This window comes from Zalophus californianus, chromosome 8 (assembly GCF_009762305.2).
Source record: "Zalophus californianus isolate mZalCal1 chromosome 8, mZalCal1.pri.v2, whole genome shotgun sequence".
NCBI classification, from domain to species: Eukaryota; Metazoa; Chordata; class Mammalia; order Carnivora; family Otariidae; genus Zalophus; species Zalophus californianus.
Window position 1 is genome coordinate 19668678 of NC_045602.1, and position 25381 is coordinate 19694058.

At 48.5% G+C, this 25381-nt stretch overlaps 2 protein-coding genes across 5 annotated transcripts in view; both read left to right on the forward strand.

Moving 5' to 3' along the window:
* UBXN2A (UBX domain protein 2A) overlaps positions 1-8583 on the forward strand; it is a 41959-nt gene extending 33376 nt beyond the window's left edge. For all 3 annotated transcript variants that reach the window (XM_027621382.2, XM_027621381.2, XM_027621383.2), the window contains one exon: positions 4684-8583. In XM_027621382.2, the coding sequence (XP_027477183.1) occupies positions 4684-4876 (193 nt within the window). In that variant the 3' untranslated portion in view covers positions 4877-8583. The remainder of the gene's footprint in view (positions 1-4683) is intronic.
* Positions 8584-9842: 1259 nt separating this feature from the next.
* Positions 9843-24430, forward strand: MFSD2B (major facilitator superfamily domain containing 2B). 2 transcript variants are annotated; one of them, XM_027621379.2, is made up of 14 exons: positions 9843-11329; positions 14320-14445; positions 15562-15686; positions 16263-16386; positions 16642-16720; positions 16804-16934; positions 19379-19469; positions 19583-19704; positions 20156-20239; positions 20548-20628; positions 20868-20977; positions 21346-21489; positions 21890-22066; positions 23620-24430. In XM_027621379.2, exons 1-14 carry the CDS (start codon positions 10904-10906, stop codon positions 23642-23644), a joined length of 1845 nt encoding a protein of 614 aa, XP_027477180.2. In that variant the 5' UTR covers positions 9843-10903; the 3' UTR covers positions 23645-24430. The 2 variants fall into 2 exon arrangements, with proteins under 2 accessions (XP_027477180.2, XP_027477181.2); XM_027621380.2 differs by lacking the exons at positions 20868-20977; positions 23620-24430 and having other exon boundaries at positions 21890-22044.
* Positions 24431-25381: the final 951 nt, after the last annotated feature.

A 25381-nucleotide genomic window follows, 5' to 3' on the forward strand; every position in this document is an offset into this window, starting at 1 on the left:
TTTAAATTCCTGAATAACCCATTGTTGATATTGCCAGCTATAATTCTTTGCATCCTGATTAAGAGTATCAGCAATAAATTCGGGGTCCTCAGATGGAAACTTCATAGTTTTTGGGCTGTTCCTCACATATTGTAGTGATGTAGTTCATTTCCTCATGTCAGTCATTTTGAGGTGACTTTAAGAGAACTTTCTGAAGGTGCCACATTGTATAATTGGCTGCATTTAACTCAGTAGCATTCTCTGGTTAGTTTAAAAGCTCATTCACTTCAGGTGCGTCTGCATGGCTCAGTTGGTTCAGCGTCCAAATCTTTTTTTTTTTTTAAAGAATTTATTTATTTATTTGACAGAGAGAGACAATGAGAGAGGGAACACAAGCAGGGGGAGTGGGAGAGAGAGATTCTGCAGGCTTCCCACTGGACAGGGAGCCCTATGAGGGGCTTGATCACAGGACCCTGGGATCATGACCTGAGCCGAAGGTGGATGCTTAATGACTGAGCCACCCAGGCGCCCTAAGCGTCCAAATCTTGATTTTGACTCAGGTCATGATCTTGGGCAGTGGGGTCGAGTCCCGCATAGGACTCTGTGCTCAGTGAGGAGGAGTCTGCTGGAGATTCTGTCTCTTCCTCTCCCTCTGCCCTTCCCCTGCCCTGCTCTTGTCCCCATGCACTCCCTCGCTCGCTCACTCTCTCTAGTGAATAAATCTTAAAAAAACACAAGCAAAACCACATGCACTTCTTTCATCACACTGCAGAATGGCCCAGAAATAATCAAATCTAAATTTTCCACCATAAATGATCTGGACCACTGGATTGAGGCCAATATTCTGCTCTGTTCTTATGCAAGATAGGTGGGCGAGTCCAGGCTCAGGAACCCGCCATCCATAGGGGTGCCACTGCTTCTCTGGGCTCAGCTGCCTTAACTTCTTTGTGCTGCTGCTGACTCTGGGGCTCTGGCTAACCCAACTTGCTGCCCTGTGCGATGGTCACCGTCTCGCCTCAGTCCACAGCAGAGGTGACCCAGGCTTTGTTTTTGTTTTGTTTTTTTTAAGTTATTTTTTTTTTGGAATCTCTATACCCAACACAGGGCTCAAACTCAGTCGCATGCTCTTCTGACATACAGCTAACCAGGCACCACCTTCCACGCTTTGTCTTTAAATTGGAATGTTTAGTCCAGTTTTTACGTTGTTATATAATATGCTGAACTAGTTGGGTTTAAGGCTGCCATCTTGCTGTTTGTTTTCTCTTTACCCCATGTCTTTTTATTTTTTTGGTTTTTTTAAGGTTTTATTTATTTGACAGAGCACGCTTGCACACACAACATGCAGGGGGAGCGGCAGGCAGAGGGAGAGGGAGAAGCAGACTCCCCGCTGAGTAGGGAGCCCAATGTGGGGCTCGATCCCAGGATCCCGGGATCATGACCTGAGCCGAAGGCAGACGTGTAACGACTGAGCCACCGAGGCGCCCTATTCTTTTTTTTTTTAAGGTTTATTTTATTTTTGAGAGAGTGAGCACAAGTGGGAGGGGGAAAGAGAATCCGAAGCCGACTCCATGCTGATCATGGAGCCCCACACAGGGCTGAAGCTCATGACTCTGAGATCATGACCCTAGCCCAAACCAAGAGTCAGGTCCCCAAATGACTGCACCACCCAGGTGCCCCTATTTTTTTTTTTTTTTAGATTTGTTTATTTATCTGGGGTTGGGGGAAGGGGCAGAGGGAGAGACAGTTCTAAGCAGACTCCACTCTGATCATCAAGCCCCACTCGGGAAACCGAGAGTGGGTCACTTAACTGACTGCACCACCCAGGTGCCCCTTTTTATTCTTTATTCATCCTTGCTTGCTTCCTTTTGAGCTTAATGTGTACTTATTATTTTTATCCTCTTACAGCTTTTTAGATTTGCATTTTTTATTCTCTTAATGGCAACATAGAGATCACAGTATACGTTTAAAACAGGGGCGCCTGGGTGGCTCAGTCGTTAAGCCTCTGCCTTCAGCTCAGGTCATGATCCCAGGGTCCTGGGATCGATCCCCGCATCAGGCGCCCTGCTCGGCGGGAACCCTGCTTCTCCCTCTCCCACTCGCCCTGCTTGTGTTCCCTCTCTCGCTGTGTCTCTCTCTGTCAAATAAAATCTTAAAAAAAAAATTTTTTTTTTTTTTTTTTTACTACAGGAGCGCCTGGGTGGCTCAGTCTTCAGGCGTCTGCCTTTGGCTCAGGTCATGATCCCAGGGTCCTGGGATCAAGCCCTCCATTCGGCTCCCTGCTCGGCGGGAAGCCTGCTTCTCCCTCTCCCACTCCCCCTGCTTGTGTTCCCTCTCTCACTGTCTCTCTCTCTCTCTGTCAAATGGATACGTGAAATCTTTTTTTAATAGGATTTTTTTTTAAAGATTTTATTTATTTATTTGAGAGAGAATGAGAGATAGAGAGCATGAGAGGGAAGAGGGGCAGAGGGAGAAGCAGACCCCCCGCTGAGCAGAGAGCCTGATGCGGGACTCGATCCCGGGACTCCAGGACCATGACCTGAGCCGAAGGCAGTCGCTTAACCAACTAAGCCACCCAGGCGCCCTGGATACGTGAAATCTTTAAAAAAAAAAAAAAATTTTTTTTTTTACTGCATGGTTCCTTTAATCTTTACTGTTTTCTTTTTATATTTATATTATTTGCCATTAGCTTTAGCCTTTCATTATCCCAACTTTTGGTATCCAAATAATACATGAGACTGTGTCCTAGACTTTTTTGGCAACTCACACAGGTTTAATAGAGTGGCAATTAAAGAATTCTAGTGAATTGATTGGGAGAATTCTGCTTTTCGTGATTTGGCATATTTCATTAATTCTGAGTTAAACATTTTTTCACATTTTAGCCTCTCTGAAATGGGGGTTTATCCTAAAATCCATGGTTGGCTACATGGCAATCATTACATAATTATCTTTGTCTTGGCATCTACCTCAAAGCATGCAGAACAAGTATCAGCTGAAGAAAAAAAATCTCAAGAGAGAGTATCTTTTTTAAAGAAATTCTTTATCACCAACACACCTATTAATACAGAGGGCTGGTATTATATTGAAAAATATGTACCAGGGGCACCTGGGTGGTTCAGTCAGTTAAACATCTGCCTTCGGCTCAGGTTATGATCTCAGCGTCCTGGGATCGAGCCCCGCATCGGGCTCCCAGCACAGTGAGAAACCTGCTTCTCCCTCTCCCCCTGCTCATGCTCACTCTCTCTGTCTCTCTCTCTTAAATAAATAAAATTTCAAAAAAAGAAAGAAAAGAAAAATAGCAAATTATGACCGAATCAAAAGTGATTCAAAGGATCTGAGTCTGAACAATGTTCAAGTATTAGGAATGGCTTAACAATTTTATTCTAATAGGAGCACATACTTAATTTGAGAAATGTTTACATGAAATTAAGTTAATTGTGCTTTCAATAAATATAAACATTCTGGGCGCCTGGGTGGCTCAGATGGTTGAGCGTCTGCCTTCGGCTCAGGTCATGATCCCAGGGTCCTGGGATCGAGTCCCGCATCGGGCTCCCTGCTCCGTGGGAGCCTGCTTCTCCCTCTGCTTCTCTCTCTCTCTCTCTCTCCCCCCCTCTATCTCTCTCATGAATGAATAAATAAAATCTTAAAAAAAAACTTAAAAAAAAATAAATATAAACATTCTAAGTGTTAAGAAAATACTTTGTCATAATCTGGATTTTTTTTTAGCAACACATAAAATGATGTGTCTTAAAAATCAATGGCATCTTGGGCGCCTGGGTGACTCAGTTGGTTAAGCGACTGCCTTCGGCTCAGGTCATGATCCCAGAGTCCTTGGATCGAGTCCCATATCGGGCTCCCTGCTCGGCAGTCTGCTTCTCCCCCTCACCCTATCCCTTCTTGTGCTCTCTCTCTCTCTCTCTGTCTCAAAATAAAATCTTAAAAAAAAAACAACAAATCAATGGCATCTTAGTTGTAATGAACTCTGCATGCGTTCTCTCTACATACATACACATATATTTAGGTGAACATAACTTTGAGCTACCTCCAAAATTGCACATTGTAATGTTGATTTTACTAACTGAAATTCTACCTACACTGAGTTAAGAATTTTCCTAATTGTGTTTGAAACACAGCATGACCTGGTATTTAAGAGATATAGCCTGTGTGTGTGTAATATTACTAGTGGGACCATATTTGATCCATTCAGTCAGATACAGACATACAAAATTTCTGTTACAGGAACTTCCAGATACACACACACACGCACTTCAAACAAAAGAGAAGATACAGCGATCCCGCACTCAGTTCCACTGAACTGTTTCCAAGGAAGTCTTAGACTTCGTATGGCTTCCTATGTAAATATTTCAATATAACTGTAAAAGAGATGTACTCTATAAAAATGTAACCATAACATTATATATGATGAATCACTGAGCTCTACCTCTGAAACTAATAATGTGTATTAATTAAATTTAAAACAAAAAATAAAATGTAACCATAATACCCTTGTCACACTGAAGATAATTAATAGTAATTCCTTACTACCCAGGGTCAACCTTTAAAAAGCCCAAATGGTTAGTTCTGTCGTCATAATTTGACTATTCTATGTATTAACATAGCTAGATAGGTTATCTTCAAGTTATTATCTTACATTAATTTAATTCCAGTTTTCATAAAATTATATTAATAGTTTGTGCTATTTTACAGGATAAGCCACATCAAAGACTTCATCGAAAAATACCAAGGATCTCAAAGAAGTCCTCCCTTTTCCCTGGCCACGGCTCTTCCTTTCCTCAAATTGCTAGATGAAACACTCACATTGGAAGAAGCAGATTTACAGAATGCTGTAGTCATTCAGAGACTCCAAAAAACCGCTGAACCTTTTAGACAACTTTCATAACATTGATTTTTGATACATTAAGTGGAAAGTTTGAAGAGAAATGATGGTTGTAAATGAACATGCAAACCAAAATGAGGGAAAGGAAGTCAGATTCGCTGGACTTTTAGTTCGGGCATGATTTAACTCCCTCCTGATCAGAAGATTTTTAAATAGGTACAAGTTAGGAAAGTGAACTATGACTGGAAACTATATTCAATGCACTTTTTCCAAAAGACTACTCAGAAAGAAAACTATACTTATTTTCAAATACCAGTTATTCAGCAATAAGATATATTAAATCGCTGTATCATATAGAATCTTAATGTGGTATAAATTAGCAAATGTATTCACAGCATCATTCAAATATTCCCAACCAGCAGTGGTTTGTTTAGATGTTAGCTGTCTCAGATTTTTTAAATAGCAGTATATTAAGAAAATTATACATGACAGGTTAAAAAACATCAATGTAATTATTTTACATCTGAGATACAGTCAGAAGGCTAGAAGGAACTTCTTTCACCACAGCTATGCCTGAACCTCCAAGTGTTCACCATTTTTATTTTCTAATGGCAAGATATACTCATTATTTTGGCACAGAATCTAAAATGTACTTTAAGGATAAAATTGTGCAGCTTAGTACAATGTCAATATTAATCTGCCTATTCACATTTTGACATTTCAAGAAGTGTAATTTTTAAAAATTTCTTTTCTGTCCAGGAACCCGAGTTCATCCCTTATTTTTTCTTTTGAAAATTAAGGATTTGTTTTTAGCTAACATTTTTGAGTAAGCCTTTCATTTGCTACCATTCACTTAGAATCTAATGCTTGTGTTGGCACATTGCTATTTAGTATTTTTTAAATGCATCACATAAAGTATGGTTTTCTATCCCATATATTAGAGTCAACCTGGGTATACATTAAAGGATTATTTGTTACATTCTGATGCCACCAAGGAAACCATGTTTTGTATCTTAATCTTTTAATCTGAACTGGTTAGACTTCTGTACTTCACTGTCAGATTGAATTCCCTTGCCTGAAGACAAGTTTAAGAAGCTTTTTTTTTTTTTTTGCAAATTATTTATTGAATCTTATTTAAAGCAAAATTTACATTGAATGTGCCAAGGAACTAAGTAGCCATATCTACCAGCAGTAATGTTCACAGGGCACTGGGTGTCTGCTGGAAAGAGCACTTCTCAAACTCTGGTCTCAAGAACTTTTGTTTATGTGGATAATATATATGATACTGAAAATAAAAATTTATAAAATATTCATTAAAAATAATAAGCACCTGTTAGTATAAACCACATTTCAATGAAAAGCATTTTCTAAAAAATTTACTGAGAAAAGTGGCATTGTATTCCATTTTTTGCAACTATCTTTACTGTCTGACTTAAAGAAGACAGATGGAATCTCATATCTGCTTCCACATTCAATCTGTTGTGATATTGCACATGTAGCCTCTAGTAAATGCTGCTGTATATTCATGAGAAAATGGGGGGGGAGCAAATAGTGTCTTAGTTTGGTTATGAAAATAATTTGACTTTACGGACCTCTTGAAGGAACCATTCTCACGAAGCAGTTTACAATGATTCTCAAATCTTAGTGTTAGAATCACTTGGGAAGCATTTCAAAATGTCTATTCCAGGCATCTACCATACACATTCTGATTCATTGTATCTGGGATGGGTCCCAGATCTCTGCATTTGTAGTCTCAAGTGATAAGGTATGTAGTAGAAGAACCAGTGTTCAGGGAATCCTGCATTATGCTTCCACCCTAAGAAAATAAACCTGCGTGCTTCACCACAAACAGTGGAAGAAGACTCTCCCCTGAAATGGGACTTCTAGACCTTTAAGTTTTATCCTTTATCTCCCACAGTTGGTTCTTAAGACTGTTCCCCTTAACTCTTAATTAATCATAATATAAACCTATACTTCCTCTCCTCTAAGCACAGCTGAGAGGAGGCTGGAACATTTAAATGAGATTTTCATTAGAAGCTCAGGAATAACAAAAGGGAAATGCACATAACTAGATGACCTGGTTTATAAGCTGCATCTTCTGTTTGAGGTCCATATTAAGACTGCTTCCTTTTCTAGCTCCCAGCCTTTCACATGGTAGAAGCCTTTTTATCAGGAAGAGAGGCAGGGCAAAAGAGCCTTTTCCTTTTGTCATTTACTTTGAAAAATGAACAGATACATAATAGAAAATACTGTCATTATGTTTACAGCTGTGTAGTAGAGCCCTCTCTGTGAGACATAATGGCATTCTTAAAATGAGGGGGTGGTAAAAATCATTGAGCACTTTAAGATATAAAAAGATGATTGTTAATATATTTTTCAAGAGTCTGTAAGAAAATGTTTCCTAAAGGCCTATCATGAAGCATTGTATAATTTAATTTGCATAATTATAGTCTATGTGATTCTAAATATATTTCTATAAAGGGGCTTCTCATTGGAAATACTTTTCTTGTACCTATAAAAAGGCCTCCTTTGTGGATTTTCCAGTTTATAATTATTTATCCAGAAGGTACATTGGAGGTTTTCTTGTGTGTACATGTAGAATACACCCCAATGAGAAATTCCTATGGAGAAAGACCCATTGTCAGCAATAACTTTTATTTTTTGTAACTGTGAATACCTTCATTAATGTGAATAATATTCTCAGAGGTTTTCAGAATGAGAATCATCTGATAAAACTTTCTACTTTAAAAGTTCAAAATTGTAAAGTTGTTAATTAAAGGTGTAGATTATGTAAAACATACTGACTTTAGAAAATGTAAATTGAATTTGGCAAGGCAAGGGAAGGCAAACTTGAAAATAACCAAACATTTTAGGTGTAGAATACAATACAACTATGTAGTTGTTTCAAAACCCGTCAGTTTCTTGAAAAATTGCTAAGGCTGATACAAGAAGTACATTTCTAGTTTTACAGATTCTAATTTAATGGTTAAATTACTATGCATTATGCAGGCTGTAAAACTGGTCTTATTTTATATACTTTTCTCATTCAGAACATTTTTCATTACGTTTCATTGTGTTGAAAATACGGTATTATGCATCTGTTTCAGTGCCTTATTTTTAAAGCAAGCTTTTGCTAACGGTTAAAGAACTATTGTCTTAAGAATGAAATAATTCATTAAAAGGATCTGTGAAATAATCCACAGTTGTTTCTTATACAATAGTTACATCTGGGTTCATTTGTTATTTTTATTTGGTATTGGCAAAGTCATTCAGTTTGAGAATCAGCATTTATTAGGTGCCCTCTGTTTGCCAGATACTTTAATCAGTGTTACTTTATGTAATCCTCAGAAATGTTAAAATGTGATATTTTTAATACATTTATCCATCAGGTGATGGACATTTGGGTTTCACTTTGGGTTATAAATAGTGTTGCTATGAACCATGTGTTCAAGTTTTTGTGTGAACATGTTCAGAGGTAGGTTTTTTTAAAAACCATTTGTGTCCTGAGTTGAACTAGCATGAAGACTCCTTGGTAGGGTTTACTTCTTTGTTCTTTTTCTAAGTACAAACCATTTAATTAAGAAATTGCTCATCACACTAAATCTTCAGATACAAGTGGCTTATTCAATAGACTAATATTTGGCTCTTAGTCATTTGCTTTAAATATTTTTTTCACAGATGATTCATATTCATTGTAGAAAATTGTAAAATGCTGGAATGATCTTGAAATCACCAATTTCACCTTTCAAATAATATAACCACTAATAACATTTTGGTGTACATCCTTTCAGGTATTTTTAAGTGAATCAGTGTTTTATATTAATTAAAAGGCTTCTTGGTTATTGTAATGCTATTTTATCTATTGACGTCTAACGTATTTGTCTTTAAAAATTACGTTCAGAACATAGCATCATTTTAACTAGAATAATAGCTGTTAGCGACAAATGCCTTTTAGTTACATTTTTGTGCAGGGGGCAAAAAAAAAGATGCGGTGTTTCTTTTTTTACTTTTTAAAATTTTAAAATTGTAGTATATGCAGCAAAGTACAAATATTGGGAATGAAGTGCTTCCAGACCTAAAAATGCTATAAAGTTATGTATGTAAAAGTAGATTATCCAAAGAAACTTCAGCTTGAGTTTGTTTCCAAGCACTTAAATATTTAGCACATGCATTATCTAATTATCCATCCACTGTTGATAAGGCTGCAATCAAGAAAACAGGAGGTACCCATTTTATAGGTTAAAGAATTGAGGCATAGTTGCAGTATATACAAATACTGAATCATTACTTTGTACACCTGAAACTAGTATACTGTTATATGTCAATTATAACTCTATTTAGAAAAAATAATTGAGGCATAGAAAATGATTTAGACTGGGTAGCATACACTTTAGGATTATATTTAGCTGTGACAGAAAAGTCTAAACTAATAGTGACTTACAAAACAAAATTTATTTCCATGCAAAAGTCCAGAGGGAAGCAATTCAGAACTGGTAGATCAACTTCATAAAACTTCAGACTCATGTGTTGTTCATCTGCTGATACCAGCACTTAACCTAAGGCCACAAGAGAGCTGCTCTAGCACTAGTCGCATCTGCATTCCATCCAGTGGGAAGAAGCACACACCTTTCCTTTTAAAAAACAGAAAAACTGCTTTATTGGGATATAATTCACACACCTTACCATTTACCGAATTAAAGTGTACAATTTGGTGGCTTTTAGTGTAGACAGGATTGTGCAACCACCATCATAATCTAACTTTAGAATATTTTCATCCTGTGTTCAGCCCTGTACTCATTCTCTACCCAAAGTCCTAGGCAACCGCAAATCTAAAATCTGCAGATTTACCTATACTGGACATTGCATATAAATGGAGTCATACAATATATGGTTTTTGCATCTTTTAAGGTTTCCAAAGTTCATCCATGTTCTTTTTATTTTGGACAATACTAGTCCATTGTGTGGATATACATTTTATTTTGGACAATACTAGTCCATTGTATGGATATACATTTACCCATCAGTTGATGGACATTTGGATTTCACTTTGGGTTATAAATAATGTTGCTACGGACATTTGTGTTTAAGTTTTTGTGTGAACATGTTTTTTTCTAGGGTATATACTTAGGAAGAATTGCTGGGTCATAAGGTGATTCCAGGTTTAACTTTCTGAAGAGCCAGAGTTCCATAGTGCCTCCACCGGTTAACATGTCCACTAGCAAGGTGTGATTTCTCCACACCCTCCCCAATGCTTGTTCCTGTCGGCCATTTTAATCCTAGGCATCCAGTGGTGTGGTATTTTGTAATTTTGTATTTCCTTAATGACATAAGCATCTTTTCATGTGCTCATTGTCTATCTTTGGAGAAATACCTATAGAAATCCTTTGCCCATTTTTAAATTGGGTTGTCTTTTATTGTTGAGTTGTAAGAGTTCTTTATATATTCCAGTACCAGTCTTTAAGATTTGCAGATACTTCTCCCATTTGGTGGGTCATCTTTTCACTTGGATGGTTTGCAACACAAAACTGTTCATTTAGGTAGTCCAACTTGTGTCCTAAGAAACAGTTGTCTAACCCAAGGTTATGAAGATTTGCTCCTGTTTTCTTTTTTTAAAGATTTTTTTTTTTTTAATTTATTTGACAGAGAGGGAACACAAGCAGGGGGAGTGGTAGAGGGAGAAACAGACTCCCCGCTGAGCGGAGTGCCCGATGTAGGGCTTGATCCCAGGACCCTAGGATCATGACCTGAGCCCAAGGCAGATGCTTAACGACTGAGCCACCCAGGCGCCCCTTCGAGGTGTTTTATAGTAGGTGTTTTATAGTTTTAGCCTTTACGCTTAGGTCTTTGGTGCATTTTCGGTTACTTTTTGTGTGCCGTGTGACCCCTTCCCTTTGAAGGACTTTTCTGGCAAACTGCATGTACGCTACTCTGCTTTCATTCACAGGCTGAACTGAGTTACGTGGCTACACCCATCTCATCTGCGAGAGGCTGGGCAATGTGTGTTTCAGGCACCTTGTATCAAATGTAGGTTGTGAACCTTTTCAGCCATAGTCTAAACAAGTCAATTCTATTGCTTCGTTTTTCAAATAAATGGATCTGGCGGGTTTTCACCTGCGAGGATTTAGCAGGGTGTTCAGCGCGAACCGGCGCCGGCTCTCCCTCCCTCGGGGACCTGCCCCCAGGACAGCAGTCCCGAGGGACTTACCGGCCGTTACCCCCCCCACCCCCACCCCCCGGCGAGTTCGGGCTCTCGGGGGAAATGGAACAGAGCCCTTCGAGCCTCCCCGCCGTCCCCCGCGTTACCCGCGGCCCGCCCCTCGCCGCGCCGCGCCCACTCGGCCCCCGGAGCCGCCCTCCCCGCGGAAGCCGGGGCGCGGGCCGGGCGATAACGCCGCAGGGCCGCGGCCGCGGACGGAGCTGCCGTACGCCATGACCGCGTCCGCCGGAGCGCCCCGGGCCCCCGTGGACGAGGCGCCGCCGCCCCAGCCGGAAGCGCGCACCTCGGAGCGCAGCTCGGTGAGCCCAGGGCGAGGGCGAGGGGGGAGCCGGGGCTGCGCGAGGGAGGCGGCGGAAAGGGGCGCTGGCCCCAGCCTTCAGGCTTCCGAGCCCCGCTAGTGGACTTTGACAGTGGACAGCCGAGAGGCCGAGATACTCGGGAGCCCGAGAGAGAACAGGTTGGGAAACTGAGTCCTAGACAAGTGAAGTAACTTGTTGCATTGGTTCAGCGAGGTTGCCAGGACCAGCGCCAGTCTCTGGGTTCTTGATTCCCAAATTAGAGCTCTTGCCCGCTACAGTCCAGGTCTTCCCAGAGCTCTCGGGCACCCTGGGCAGGTAGGACTTCTCGGTGTGTGTGTCCGGTGGCGGGGGGGGCTGCCTCCCCTCCCCAGTCTCCTGGCACGTGGTGTGGGCTCAGCTAGCCCTGCACAGCCTGGCCCCGGGCTTCTCCTGCAGACTGCCCCCAGAGATGACTTCCTGGCAAGTAGGCCCCCCAGTGAGGGTGGAGGGCAGGTGGGAAGCCAGGGGTGTCCTCAGGCCTTCCTTATCCCCTGCGTGGATGGGGCCGGCACAAGCCGGCCAGGGTGGCTGTATGCGAGAAGGGGTAGGACTGCTGAGCTTTGTGCTGAACAAAGACCCATCGCTTGCTCCCTGCTCAACGCATCCATTGTCTGTGGCATCACTTCAGCACCTGGATTCCCTTTGTCGACTCAGTGCTTCCTGTCAGACACCTCAGAGCAAAGGCTTGTGGCCCCCAAGAAAGAAAGTGAGATAGGGAGGCCCCCTGGGGACTCTCATTTCCCAGGGAAATTTAGAAATTCAGGGGGAGATGAATGGCAAGAGGGAAAACTGACGTTGCGAAAGAAGTGCCAGCATTTATTCTCATAACGACCTCTGCGGTGTATTTTCCACCCGGCTTTACATGCGAGGAACCGAAGCTCAGGCCCGGTGAGGTACCTTGCCCTGCATCACACGGCTAGAAGTGGCAGACAGAATTTGAATCCAAGTTAGTCCAACGCTAAAACTTGTGCTCGGTTAAATGTGAAAGGCTTATGATTTAAGTAGGTGAAACTGTCATCTGCAAGGCTCTGAGAGTAGTTCCAGCCGGAATTTCTCAATCTTTCAAGTGACTTCTCTGTGCCAGAAGCTTGCTAGGCACGTTTAGGGGGAAACAAGAGGCACATGGGGTGGGGTGGCGCTATCATGTTGGATTCTGCCTCTTATTAACAATTTCTGGAAATTGAAATAATGTTCACACAAATGTCAGAAAAGGAGATGACATCCTGCCTCGTGTGTGGTTTTCTTCTGCGGGCTAGGAAGAGTGTGCAAAGGTTATGATAAACCCTTATCTGGCAAGAACTTCCCTTTAGAAGGGCCCATCTGGGGTGTCCTGCAAGATACTAAAATGGGTGAAGTCATAGTCCTCTCCACTCCCCCTCTCGTCCCCAAGCAAAGGATCAAAAGGAAGGATTCCCACCATCTTTTGAAGAAACAGCCTTTTACCTAGTGTCTTCATGACATTTATTTCTTCAACAAATACATATTGAGCACCTACTGTATACCACACATGGTTCTAGGTACTGGGGACATGGTGGTGAAAAAAAATTATAGCACATGCTCTCAGAGTTTACATTCTCGTGGGGAGAGGCAGGAAATAAATGAGAATGTATCAGGTATTAGGTGCACTAGAGAGAGAGTCAGGTAGTCAGGGAGGGCCTCTGTGAGGAGATGATTCGGGCTTGAACGGCAAGGCGTCAGCTCTGCAAAGACTCAGAGGAAGAGCCTTCTAGACAGAAGGAACAGGAAGTACAAAGGCCCTGAGGCAGCAACGGGCATGGTCATTTTGAGGCATAGCAAGGAAGCCACCAAGGTTGAGGAGAGCAATCCGAAGTGAGGTGGGGGTTGATAGGGTGGGCCCCTGTAGGCCATATGGGAAGGACTTGGAATCGTATTCAAACTGCAGTGGCAAGCTGTTGGAGAGTTTTAAGCAGAGACGAGACACCATCAAATTTATGTTATGAAAAGATCACCTTGGCTGCTGGATAGAGAGTGGACAGTGGGGAATGAGAGCAGAAGCTGGGAAGCCACTTAGGGGACTACTGATAGATTTGGTGGGGAAATTGGGAAAGAGAAATCAAGGACTCCTAGGTTTATGGCCCGAGCTGCTGAGTGGACATTGGACATTGGAGCCATTTAATGCACTAGGGACAATAGGGTTAGGAGTTGGTTTAGGCAGTGGATGGAAATCAGGAGCTGTTTTGACCATGCTAAGCTGAAATGCCTGTTAGGCAACCATGTGGGTCTGTGAGTAGGCAGTCGAATATTCCAGTCTGGAGTTCGCTGGATAACTTAGGGCTTATGAGATATATATCTATCTCCATGCACACGCACACATGCACACGTGTGCACGCGCACACACACACACACATTTGGAGTCATGAACATTACTTTATTTCAGTGGTGGGCTAGTAAACAGTGTCTCCAGAAAAATAAAGCAATTCTGATTTATAGTGTTTGCTGATTCCTGTGGTATAAATTCACCACAGCTGATTTCAGGCTGCCAATGGTTTGAGGACTGGCCGAAGTCCTGAACAGTTAACAGCCAGCTTCTGGACCAGATAACATTCAGCTTCATTTGCTCATCAAGACAACTCTTGAAGTTGGTAGGAATATTCTGTTTGACACAGGAGGCTTCGAGAAATACAGTGCTTTATTCAGTTCACTCTGACTTGCTGACTCAGAGAACAAAACAAACTGAGGGGGAAGCACTAAGAGGGAAATAGGGAGAACTTGTCCCGTGGGATGTGGGATCTTTGAGAGGTCATGGCTTAGGATTAATTTTTCCCTCTTTGTCTCACTTCCCTTTAAGATGATTTAGGACAAATGAGGACTGAGAGGTTACTGGAAAAGCCCTCAAGGGACCTCAGGATGCTTACGGAGGCTCAGGAGGATGTGGGGAACTGTTGTGTCTCGGCGCAGGTGGGGGGCTTAGCTCCTATGTCTCCCCTCAGGACAGCAGAGCCGCTCAGCTCTCCTTCTGTACCAAGGTGTGCTATGGCATTGGGGGGATCCCCAACCAGGTGGCCTCCAGCGCCATAGCCTTTTACCTGCAACTCTTCCTGCTCGATGTGGCCCAGGTGAGTGTGGGGAGCAGCCCAGGGCCCCCTGTTCCCATGTTCCTTGGTACCCAGTTCTCCCTCCCCAACCTGTACTTCACTGGATAGACAGCACTTCTGTCCCCAAACTGACAGTAAGCCAAATGCCTTTGAGGGCAACCCCCTTAAGGATGTTTATTGCAGGCTGTTTATGGTGAAAAATGGGGAAACAATATGAATGCCCAACAGTATAGAAGTAGTTGGATAATAAGTTGTGTAATATCCACATAATGGACGATTGTGTAGTTATTCAAAAGAACGAGCTAGATCTATATCAGTTGACTTGGAGGGATTTCCATGATGCACTGTCAAGTGAGAGAAGTTGCTTTTAGAGACGAGTATACAAATTGATCCCATTTTACCGAAATAAAGACATGCCTCATATATGTAGGTACATGCGTCTGTGTAAATATGGGATTCTACATAATTAAAATACAAGCATGAAGAAAATAAATTACAGAAGGATATTCACAGGCTGTTACTGTTGCCTATGGCAGGGGATGGTGGAGGAGAGAGGGTAAGCAGAAAAAAAGATTTCTCGTATAGTACCCATGATTTTGTTAAAAGACACTGATATGATCTCATTTATGTAAAATTATAAATTATGAATGCACATAAATAAATGCCTGAAAGGGTGATCACCAAAATGCTCTGGCAGTTGTCTCAGGGTGAGGGGATTTCAGATGAGCTTTGCTCAATATTTTTCTGTACTGTTTGAATGTTTTTATAATGAGTGTGTCATTTATGTAATCAGAAAAATGAATAAAACATTGTCATTGTGAAACGAAAAGTCTACCTCTGTCCCCCTTCTTGCACAGATGAGGGTCCCCGAGCCTTCTCCAAAAGCGACTGGGCAGGAATGGTAATGGGAACATGCCAGCCTGTGGCTGTCAGCCCCTCCCCTGCCCCTCTCTTCCCTAGCTCAGGTGTGTCCCAGAGCCTTCTGGATTTGTGTCCTGGGAAAGAGACCCCATAGACCTTTACACAGCGGCTCTGCCCCCTGCCAGGTTCCCAGCGCTTTCTCCTGGCAGGTGGGCAGGCCCAGACACCCTCTCTGACTCCGCCAGGCCTCAACCATCCTCCACCTGTGCTTTTCAGGTCTCTGCTGCCCAGGTGTCACTTGTCCTGTTTGGAGGGAAGGTGTCTGGGGCAGCTGCCGACCCTGTGGCTGGGTACTTCATCAGCAGAAGCAGGAGGACAGGGGCTGGACACCTCATGCCCTGGTGAGCAGCCCCACGGTCCTCAGGGTCCTGGCTTCCAACCCTGGCCTGCGGCCACTGTGTTTGTCACAGTCCTGCTTCTTAGTGGAAACCCCTGGGGACAGTGAGAGGACAAGACGGTAACAGGTGATGTCACGGGACTAGGTCAGGCTGAGCCATGCAGGAGTTCAGAGACATTCTTGGGGGCTCTCCGTCACCAGGAGGCACAGGGCTGCACAAAGCCTCCTAGGCTCCCAGGCCTAGATCCAGGGGTCTGTGTGTGGCCAGGGTGGGCTGGAGGTCTTGGAAGTCCTCACAAAGGAAATAGGACTCCCTGATGCTCCAGGGCCCTGGATACAGGGAATGGCAACGCCAATCCCCAGGTGCCCCGGAGCTCTGCAGTGAGTGGCCCCACACCCCAGGCTGCCGGGGCATCCATCCGCCACCCCTTCCTCTCCTCCTCCATGGTGAGCACCCTGGCAGCCCCAGCCTAGGGCTCCTGCTCGGGGCAGAGGACTTAGGCCCAGAAGGGTGTGGTTGTTTCAGGTTTGCCCTTCGTGTCCCCCCTCCTGGTCCTCCACGCCCGCTCTGCTTCCACAGGGTGCTGGGCTGCACGCCCTTCATCACCGTGGCCTACTTCCTCCTGTGGTTCCTGCCCCCCTTCACCAGCCTGCGGGGCCTCTGGTACACGAGCTTCTACTGCCTGTTCCAGGCCCTGGCCACGGTAAGCCGGTGCTCCCACCCCCACCCCTACCCCCGGGCCGGGGCTTGGACTCCTGGAACCCCATTGCTGGCCAGTGGCCACTGTAAAGTGTGTGCGGAGGGGAGAGGGTAGGTGGCCCCGAGGGACCCACTGCCCGCCCCCTGCTCACCCCTCTGGCCTTGGGGGCATCAGCCGGGACCGGCCAGCCTGGGGCGGCGGGGCTGGGACTGGGGGCCGAGGGGGGCCAGCCTGAGCCCGGCGCCCGGGCGTCCGCAGTTCTTCCAGGTGCCCTACGCGGCGCTCACCATGCTGCTGACCCCCTGCCCGAGGGAGCGGGACTCGGCCACGGCGTACCGTGAGTGCGGGCGTGCGGTCGGGCGGGGACGCCGCAGCCCCTGGGCCGGCCAGCGCCCGTCACCCGGCGCCGCTCTGTCGCAGGGATGACCATGGAGATGGCGGGGACGCTGATGGGAGCCGCCGTCCACGGGCTCATCGTGGCGGGCGCCCACAGGCCGCACAGGTGCGAGGACGCGGCGCTCGCCGGGCCGCTCGCCGTCTCCCCCGACGCGGTGAGTGCCCCCGCGGGGAGGCGTCGCTCGCCTTCTCCCTCCCGCTCCTCCAGCCGTTATCAGCCTCTCCACCCGCTCCCCGCCCCGCGTCCTCCGTCCGGCCGACCCCGCTTCTCCGCCCGGGCGCCTTCTCAGCGGGAAGCAACAGATCGCAGAGCAGCAGGCGGGGAGAGGGGTGGGGAAGGGCCACGGGCAGAGGCAGGGGCAGGGGAGAGGGTCTGGCGTCCCTGCGGCGCGCTGGGTAACGCCCCCCTCCGTGGCCCGTCGCACCCCGCCCTGAATAGGGGCCCTGCTCCCCAGCCTCACCCCCGGTGTGCACGCACGAGGGAAACCTGGAAGCAGTCCCCCTTCCTCTCCCGGCAAACCACCTCTCTCTTCAGCAGCTAAGGCACGTGCATCTATGTTACCCGTCCAGTTCAGCTATTTTCCCCTTAAGCAAACGGTAGCACTGTCCGCCAGAACCCCAGGAGCCAACACTTACTCCTCCCTCTCCAGCCATTACCCCCACTCCAACCCATTACCAAAGCCGATGCCCGTGTTGGGCCCCAGATCTTCTGGACCTTGCATCCCCAACATCTCCCGGTCACCCCAGCACCGCATCAGCCTCCCACACGGTACCCCAGCCTCCAGCCAGGCGGGGTGACTCTGTAAACGAGTTCCAACATGGCTGGCGCTCACCTTCAGGACCCAACCCAGGCTGCCCCTCCGCAGCTCCGGCGCGGGGCCTCTCCTCAGTGTTCTCTGCATCATTCTTCTTTGCTCATTTAAAAAATAGTTCAGATTTATAAAATATACAGCTGTGGTTCTCAAAGTGTGCTCCCTGGGCAACAGCTGCAGCAGAGCCGCATCACCCGGAAACTTAGCAAGGCCAACTCTTGGGCCCCACCCATAACTGGTGCTTTACAAATTTGGGGAAGGGGCCAGCGGTCTATATTTGAACAAGCCCTCCAGGGGATTCTGCCCCCCCGCCCCGAGCGTTTGAGAATCGATGATGTGAGACTAATACCACATCATGGCCCAGCACCCACACAGTGAAGTCCTGTGTATCCATCCGCAGACCCATCTGCAAGGCCAGCTACTAATACATCTGCAGACACATTCTGCCCATGTACGGTGCGAAATGAAAACGCCGGGCTCTAGAGAGAGCAGGGAAGCCAGTCTCTCCTTCCCATGGCCCACTGCCCTAACCAAGGGATTGCTTGGGTCGAGGTGCATGAGCGGCCCCACCCAGGTGCCCTCAGACCCATCATGGCTGCCGGCCTAGGGCCAGAAGGTTGTGGCCTTGCCCCTCCCAGATGGACTCTCCCATGTACGCCTAGGCCCCCACTCAGGTCTCCACAGGCCCTATCCCCAAAGGTCACTCTCTAGCTGGGGGTGACAGTGGTCTTGGGTTGGCCTGGCCTGGAGTGCAAAGGAATGGGCAGCAGGAGGCTGAGAACTCCACCCCTAGAGGTGGAGCCTCGTGTGGGCCAAGGCGCAAAGCCTCAGGTAGCTCCTGCTGTGTCGTCCCATTGGCTTCACTTACAAAACACAGATTCAGAGTTAAAATGATCAAGCGTTTCAAGACAGTGAGAGCAGAGCCTTAAGGCCTACCACAGCTCCCTCCTGAATGTGGGGTCCTGTGCAACTGTGCGGAGCCCACCCACGGGAGGCCCTGTCCACCTCCTTCTTCCTTTCCCTCCCCAGAGACAGCCTCAGCCTGGGCAGGTGACTGTTACTCCCATGCATGTCTTTACATGGATTTTTTTTTTATAAAGATTTTATTTATTTAATTGACAGAGAGAGAGAGACAGAGAGAGAGGGAACACCAGCAGGGGGAGTGGGAGAGGGAAAAGCAGGCTTCCCGCCGAGCAGGGAGCCCGATGCCGGGCTCGATCCCAGGACCCTGGGATCATGACCTGAGCTGAAGGCAGTCGCTTAACCAACTGAGCCACCCAGGCGCCCCTACATGGATTTTATTACTCAGATATCTTCCCCTGGACGACAGGTAGCACCATTTCTCTTTTCGCCCTTTATCTGGGTTCTCATGCCCTCCACTGTGCTGTAGCTGTCTGCTCGTGAGTCTGTCTTCCACACCCGAAGCCCCTCATTAGGGATGGACAGGAGTCACATATTCATCCCTGTAACCTCAGGGTCTAGCATGCAGAAGTGCTACCAATGAATGTTTGCCTTAAAAAAATGAGAAAGAGAGAGAGGAGGGGCTCTGACCTCTGGTGGCATGGATGCCCTCCTCTTCATGCAGGAGGCACAGGGGCAGCAGAAGGGCCGTTCTGGGCCCAGAGATCTCCATCTCCTGCTCTGCTGGTTGGGAGGAGAGGCACCCAGCATCCCTGGACTTGGGCTGAGGGTCCCTCTGCCCTATCGGGAAGTGCTCTTGCCCTGGGTGCCCCCACTTCCGTAGGCTGGAGACATCACCCCCACCCCAGTTCTGTCCTGTCCCACAGACTCGTCTCTACTCCACTGCAGCCGCCGTGCTTGCTCTGACCTACCCCGTGTGCACTGGTTTGCTCTGCCTCGGGGTGAAGGAGAGACCAGGTAAGGGGGTGCAGTCAGAGTGTGGGAAGCCGGAGCTGGGACAGGATTCCTCTTGGGCCTGGGTTTTGGTTTTGAACTCTGCCAAGCCCGAGTGTTACTTTCCCGTGTTGCAGACTCCTCTGCCCCAGCCTCAGGCCAAGGCCTGAGCTTCCTGGCTGGGCTGGGCCTCGCTGTCCGGCACCCGCCCTACCTAAAGCTGGGGATCTCCTTCCTGTTCATCTCAGCAGCCATTCAGGTACCTCTAGGCCTTGGCTCTGGCCATACTGACCCTGTGTAGGTTCAGGTTCCGCCTCTCAGCTCCACCAACCAGAGTTAGGCTTAAGTATAGAGAAATGGTGGCTGGCACGGGTTCCAGAGAGTCTGGTGCAGGGAGGAGAGAGACCCAGATAGAGCTTGTGGGACCAGGAAGGGTCAAGGCCTAGACACCAGGCAGCTGACAAAATCTGGGTAGTAAGGTCCACTAGCTGGGAAAGGGAGAGCATGGACTAAGAATAGTAGTTATACCTGTTTCGGGGCTGAGTGTCCTTTGTGGGGGAGGGGACTGCATGATGCATGATGCATGATGATGGCAGCAACTGGTGTTTGAGGTCCCAAAGAAGAGGCCAGGCGTGCAACCTAGGCCTTGGCCTTGACTTCTGAGTTCCTGCCATTCCCGATACATGCCCACTTCCTGTTGGCCTCCTCAGGTGGAGCAGAGCTACCTGGTCCTGTTCTGTACACATGCGTCCCGGCTCCATGATCACGTCCAGAGCGTGGTGCTAACCATCCTGGTGAGTGGTCCTGGGATGGCGGAGACAAGCTCCCTCAGCGACCTGAGTTGGGGACCTGTGTGGTTCTTGACAAGACACGTGTAGCCAGAATTCCGGTCAACATTCTGGACTCCTCTGTGATCTTAGTCACCTGCACTCCAGCAAAGGGTGGGATCGAGGCTGGGGCCATGAAGTTCATAGCCACTGGTTCCAACCAGGGTGCAAAGTCAAGGTCGAGCATCCCATGTAAAAGCCAGGGCTTCTGGAACCTGGGTGGGTTAAGGCATTGGCAACACAGTCCGGGCTGGGATGATTCTGTCTGTTCATAGGTCTCGGCTGTGCTGAGCACCCCGCTGTGGGAGTGGGTCCTACAACGATTTGGGAAGAAGACTTCAGCCTTCGGGATCTGTGTGAGTGAGGCAAGAAGCAAGGCCTGGGGGGAGGCTACAGGGAAGGTGGCAGGGTCAGGGAGGTGGCCTTGGAGCCGGAGCCTCCTGAGGGCTGGCAGGACTGATCTGTACTTGCTTGTGTCTTCAGGCCCTAGCAAAGGACCAGGCGCAGGGGTTATAAGTAAAGACCGGTGAGTGTGGGGATGAACGAGCAAGTCAGGGGCAGGTGGAAGGATCAGCTGGCACATCTGTCTCCCCAGATGATGGTGCCTTTTGCAATCCTGTTGGCTGCTGTGCCCACTGCACCTGTGGCATATGTGGTGGCCTTTGTATCTGGCGTGAGCATTGCTGTGTCCTTGCTGCTACCCTGGTAGGCTGGGTGAGGGGAAAGGGATGTGGAGCTTCACGTCCTTCCTAGTGGGTGTGCCCTCTTTCACATCCACCTGTTGCCCCAGGCCCCTTGTGCCCAGCCTGTGCTGGGGACGGGCTGTCCCACCTGCAGGAGATGGAGGCCAACAGCTCCATCCTTGGAGCACTCCTGGAAGGGCACCAGATGGCAGGAATGGTGGGCAGCTGTGTTGGGGGAAGGGGCTATCGCCGGGCTCTCTGTGGGCCAGTCCTGGTCCTGGGCAGCAGGAACCCAAGGATGACTCTGACTTGCTCTCTGTCCCCAGAGAGCTCTCGGGCTGGTGGCTATCAAGGGGATAAAAGGGGTAATTCTGCAGCCCTCTCCCCCAGGTCCATGCTTCCAGATGTGGTGGATGCCTTCCAGCAGCAGCACCAGCATGGCCCAGGCCTAGAGACCATCTTCTATTCATCCTATGTCTTCTTCACCAAGCTTTCTGGCGCAGGCGCCCTGGGCATCTCCACTCTCAGTCTGGAGTGAGTCCCAGGGTTGGGCTGTTCTAGAGGAACGAGCAACGAACAAGTAGGGTGGGAAGAAGAAAGCAGGGTCCTCCACCCTAGTGGCCAGGGGCCACCCGCTCGTCTGCTCTTCAGAGAGTGTAGGGCAACACCTGCCCTGGCTTTCTCCGCACCCATGACAGAGAGGGGACTTTCTTGGGGGCTGTGACCCTCCTGAAGCCCCAGCTCCCCACATTCTCAGTTCTGTCAGAGCTCCCTGGCCAGCCCATTCCCTCAACTCTCTCTTCCACTATGGTTAAGCTGATCTGGCCAGGAGATGACGCCTACTTTCAGGGCAATGTGGGGGTGGGGTATCGGGGACCCCTCCTGCCAGGCCCGCTGGGATCTCAGCTGGGTGCGTGGGATGCTCTTTCTCCAGGTTTGCGGGCTATGAGGCAGGAGCCTGCAAGCAGGCGGAGCCAGTGGTGGTGACCCTCAAGGTCCTCATCGGGGTCGTGCCCACCTGCATGATCCTCACCGGTCTGTGCATCCTCATGGTTGGCCCCACTCCAAAGGTGCCCAGCCAGGACCCTTCCCGCCGGCAGAGTCTTCAGAGGTAGGCACCCCATGCACATGGGTACACACAGCAGGGTACCAACACCCAGGGACGCACAAACGTGCCCCGGTGTGAGACTGACTAACGGGTCCACAGTTGTCCCTGAGGCATTTACGCAGTCGAACGCTCCTGCCTCTGCAGACTCTTCCTGCAGACTCATCACTCTTCGGTGATGCCATATGTTCCTGGGTTTTTTCCTTTTTTTTTAAAGATTTATTTAGTTATTTTTGAGAGAGAGTGAGTGAGAGCCTGAGTTGTGGGGGCGGGGAGCAGAGGGAGAGGAAGAGAAGCAGACTCCCCGCAGAGCACGGAACCCAACACGGGGCTTGATCTTATGACCCTGAGATCATGACCTGAGCTGAAACCAACTGAGCCACCTGGGTGCTCCTGGATTTTCGTTCTTTTTTTAAAGATTTTATTTACTTATTTGTCAGAGAGCGAGAGCACACACAAGCAGGGGGAGTGGGAGAGGGAGACGCAGACTCCGTGCTGAGCGGGGAGCCCGATGCGGGGCTTGATCCCAGGACCCTGGGATCATGACCTGAGCAGAAGGCAGATGCTTCACTGACTGAGCCACCCAGGCGCCCCCTCCTGGATTTTCTTCAGCTGCTCTGCACGTCCCTTCTCAGTCTCCCCCCTCTCGATTATCCGTTGGCTGTAGTATGGAAGGGCTCCCCCCTTGGCCCTGCTCTCTTTGCTCTCCATAAAGCCAGGTGCCTCGTCCACTTGCTTGATCTCGAGCCCCTCCTGTGCTTCGTGACTCCTAAAGCTGCCCCTACCCCCGGACTCCCTTCAAGTTCCGGATCCACGTGTCTGGCTCTCATTGGCACGTCTCCACCCGATGTCCCACAAGCATGGAGTCACTTTCAAAGAGCCCTGAACTACTGAACTCATCTTCTTTCCCCATGGGCCTCCTCCTCCTGTGATGGCGCCATCCTCCCGCCTGGGAGCCGAAAGCTGGGTCTTCTACTCTTTCCCCCACAGACTGTGCCGAGCTGCGCCCTGAACCTTGTTCTCCCGGCTTCCAGGGCACTGATCCTGCTCCCCAGGGCTGAGAGGCCCGCCGGCTGGCTTGCCCAGTGGACTGTGGGGATCTTGGAGCCGGGGCTGGGTTTTATTCGTTTCTGCGTGCCCAGCCCAGCACAGAGGCCAAGGCCATGCTGGTGCCGCAGTGTCAGGACGTCTGGGTTGGCAGCTGTCACAAGCACATGGCCGCCTGTTTGGAGGCCACCAATACCAGCGCACATCCACACAGAGGAACACACGGGATTGGCAGGAAGTGACACTGTCATCGGCCCCTCGTTCTCGGTGTGGATGGCTCAATCTCTGGCCCAGGAACACTGAGGCCACACGCACACTCGGAGTGACACGCAGATAGGGAATTGCTGGATGGACTTGGCGAAAAACAGGGGCTGTAGCTTTATTCTAGGGGTGGGGGAGGGAGGAGCTGCTAGGGAGGCGGGGAGCGCCACTGTCACGTCCATAGGGGTCCGTGTTCCGACACAGTCCCCCTCCGCCCTCATCTGTCTCTTTGGTTTCTTTCCCTTTTACAGGAGGACCAGCTACAGCCTCGCTTGAGGGCTGACCTTGTGTGGGCTGGAACAGCAGGAGCCGGCGTCTTCAGGGCTCGGAGTCCCTCTTTCTTCTCAGTCCCTTAGCGCACCGACTTCGAAGGTTACACGTGACCTGTCTCTTCCCCTGGGATATGGAGTCTTCAGGCACACCTCCTGAAGGGATTGGCCTGGGCTCCAGGACCCTCGCCTGCCACTTCTTGCTTGTTGAGCACAGACCAGGTCAGATAGGCCTGTGCCCCGGACCACCCAGCTCCAGGTAACCTTGACCTGGAAAGCATCCCAAGAGCAACTATTCCTGGGAAAAGGAAGCCCCACAACTTGCTCACCCGACAGGACAGATGCACAGACCTCCTGTTCTTCCCGATGCTCCAGTGGACATCTGAGAGGCTGACAGGCACCACACGAATGGGCAGAGTGGGGACAGACGGACATGTTAGGGATGACATCAGGAGAGACACAGATAGAGGCACTGAAACCAACAGACCCCAGAGGGAGCAAATGGGGACAGCAGGTGGGGAGGAGACTGAGCTGGACATGAGAGGCATTTCTCAAGGCTTTAGGCTTGTTCAGATAAGCCGGCAACAGTTTCTGGAATCAGACACAGACTGATATTGAGCTACCAAACATCAATCATTTTTAGGAACAAAAGTTTTTTTTGTGGAAATACTTTTCTGAAATTGTATCTTACAAAGGCACAGGGACCACAGTTTTCTAAAGGCTGTATCTTTGGGGAAGAAAGATCTACTGAGGTTTATTTTAAAAATATATATGTATATATATATTAAAGGCTTTATCTTCTATTGAGTCTGTAAAATACAACTGTGGCCATCCCTCTCATCCCACCTCCTGGGTAACCACGACCCAAGAAGGGAAGGGGGAGGGTGCCTGATGTCACTGCCCCTGGCTACGTCTCCTTAGCCACACACCCCTGACCCTGCATTTCCTCAGACCAGAGATGGCCATGTGGGAGGTGGGTTCCTTCTTTCCGTTGGAAGAGATAAGAAGTGGAGACTCTAGAGTAGCCCAGGGCAGCAGGCTGCAGTGGGCTACAGAGGGGTTGGGGAACCCATGAGAGTCCTGATGCCCCCCCCATCAACTACCAGAGAAGCCAAGACACCTAAAGAGGTGACCAGGAGGTGCAGACATGCCCTGCCTCTGTCCCCTCCATGGGGTCAGTTTTCCGGAGCCCCCACCCAGGGCTTAGGCCCCCTTCCACTTCCTCATTAGACCTTTGGCTGCCTCTTAGTTCCAGACTCGCACGTAAGACTGCCAGAGCTCAGACTCACACTCAGACAGGATATACCCCTCGAAGCATGAAACATCTTGCTTCCTCCATGAATACCGTAGCCCAAAAAGGAACCTGACCTCAGAGTGAGAGTGCATGGTGTGACCTGGTCTGTATGATGACTGAACTCTCCGCCCTTGTGCCACTGACATGGGTATCTGATCCTTGAGGTCATAGGGCATCAGGGAAAGAGCTGGGTCCACTTCTTTTCATTGCCCATCTGACTTAGGAACGGGCTGACAGGAAGCTCTGCTCACCCCTGGCTGGGCATGGCACACACGCACACGCACAACGGTTTCTCGGCAATGGAAAATCACTGGCTGTGGGGACACAGTACCTGCTAAGACAGGAGGCAACATAAGGTTTCTACCATGTTGCCATGCTGTGCTTTGGAAACATGGGCAGTGCAGGTAGGATCAGAAGCTTGTGCCAAATTTTATGTTACTCCCAGGAGTG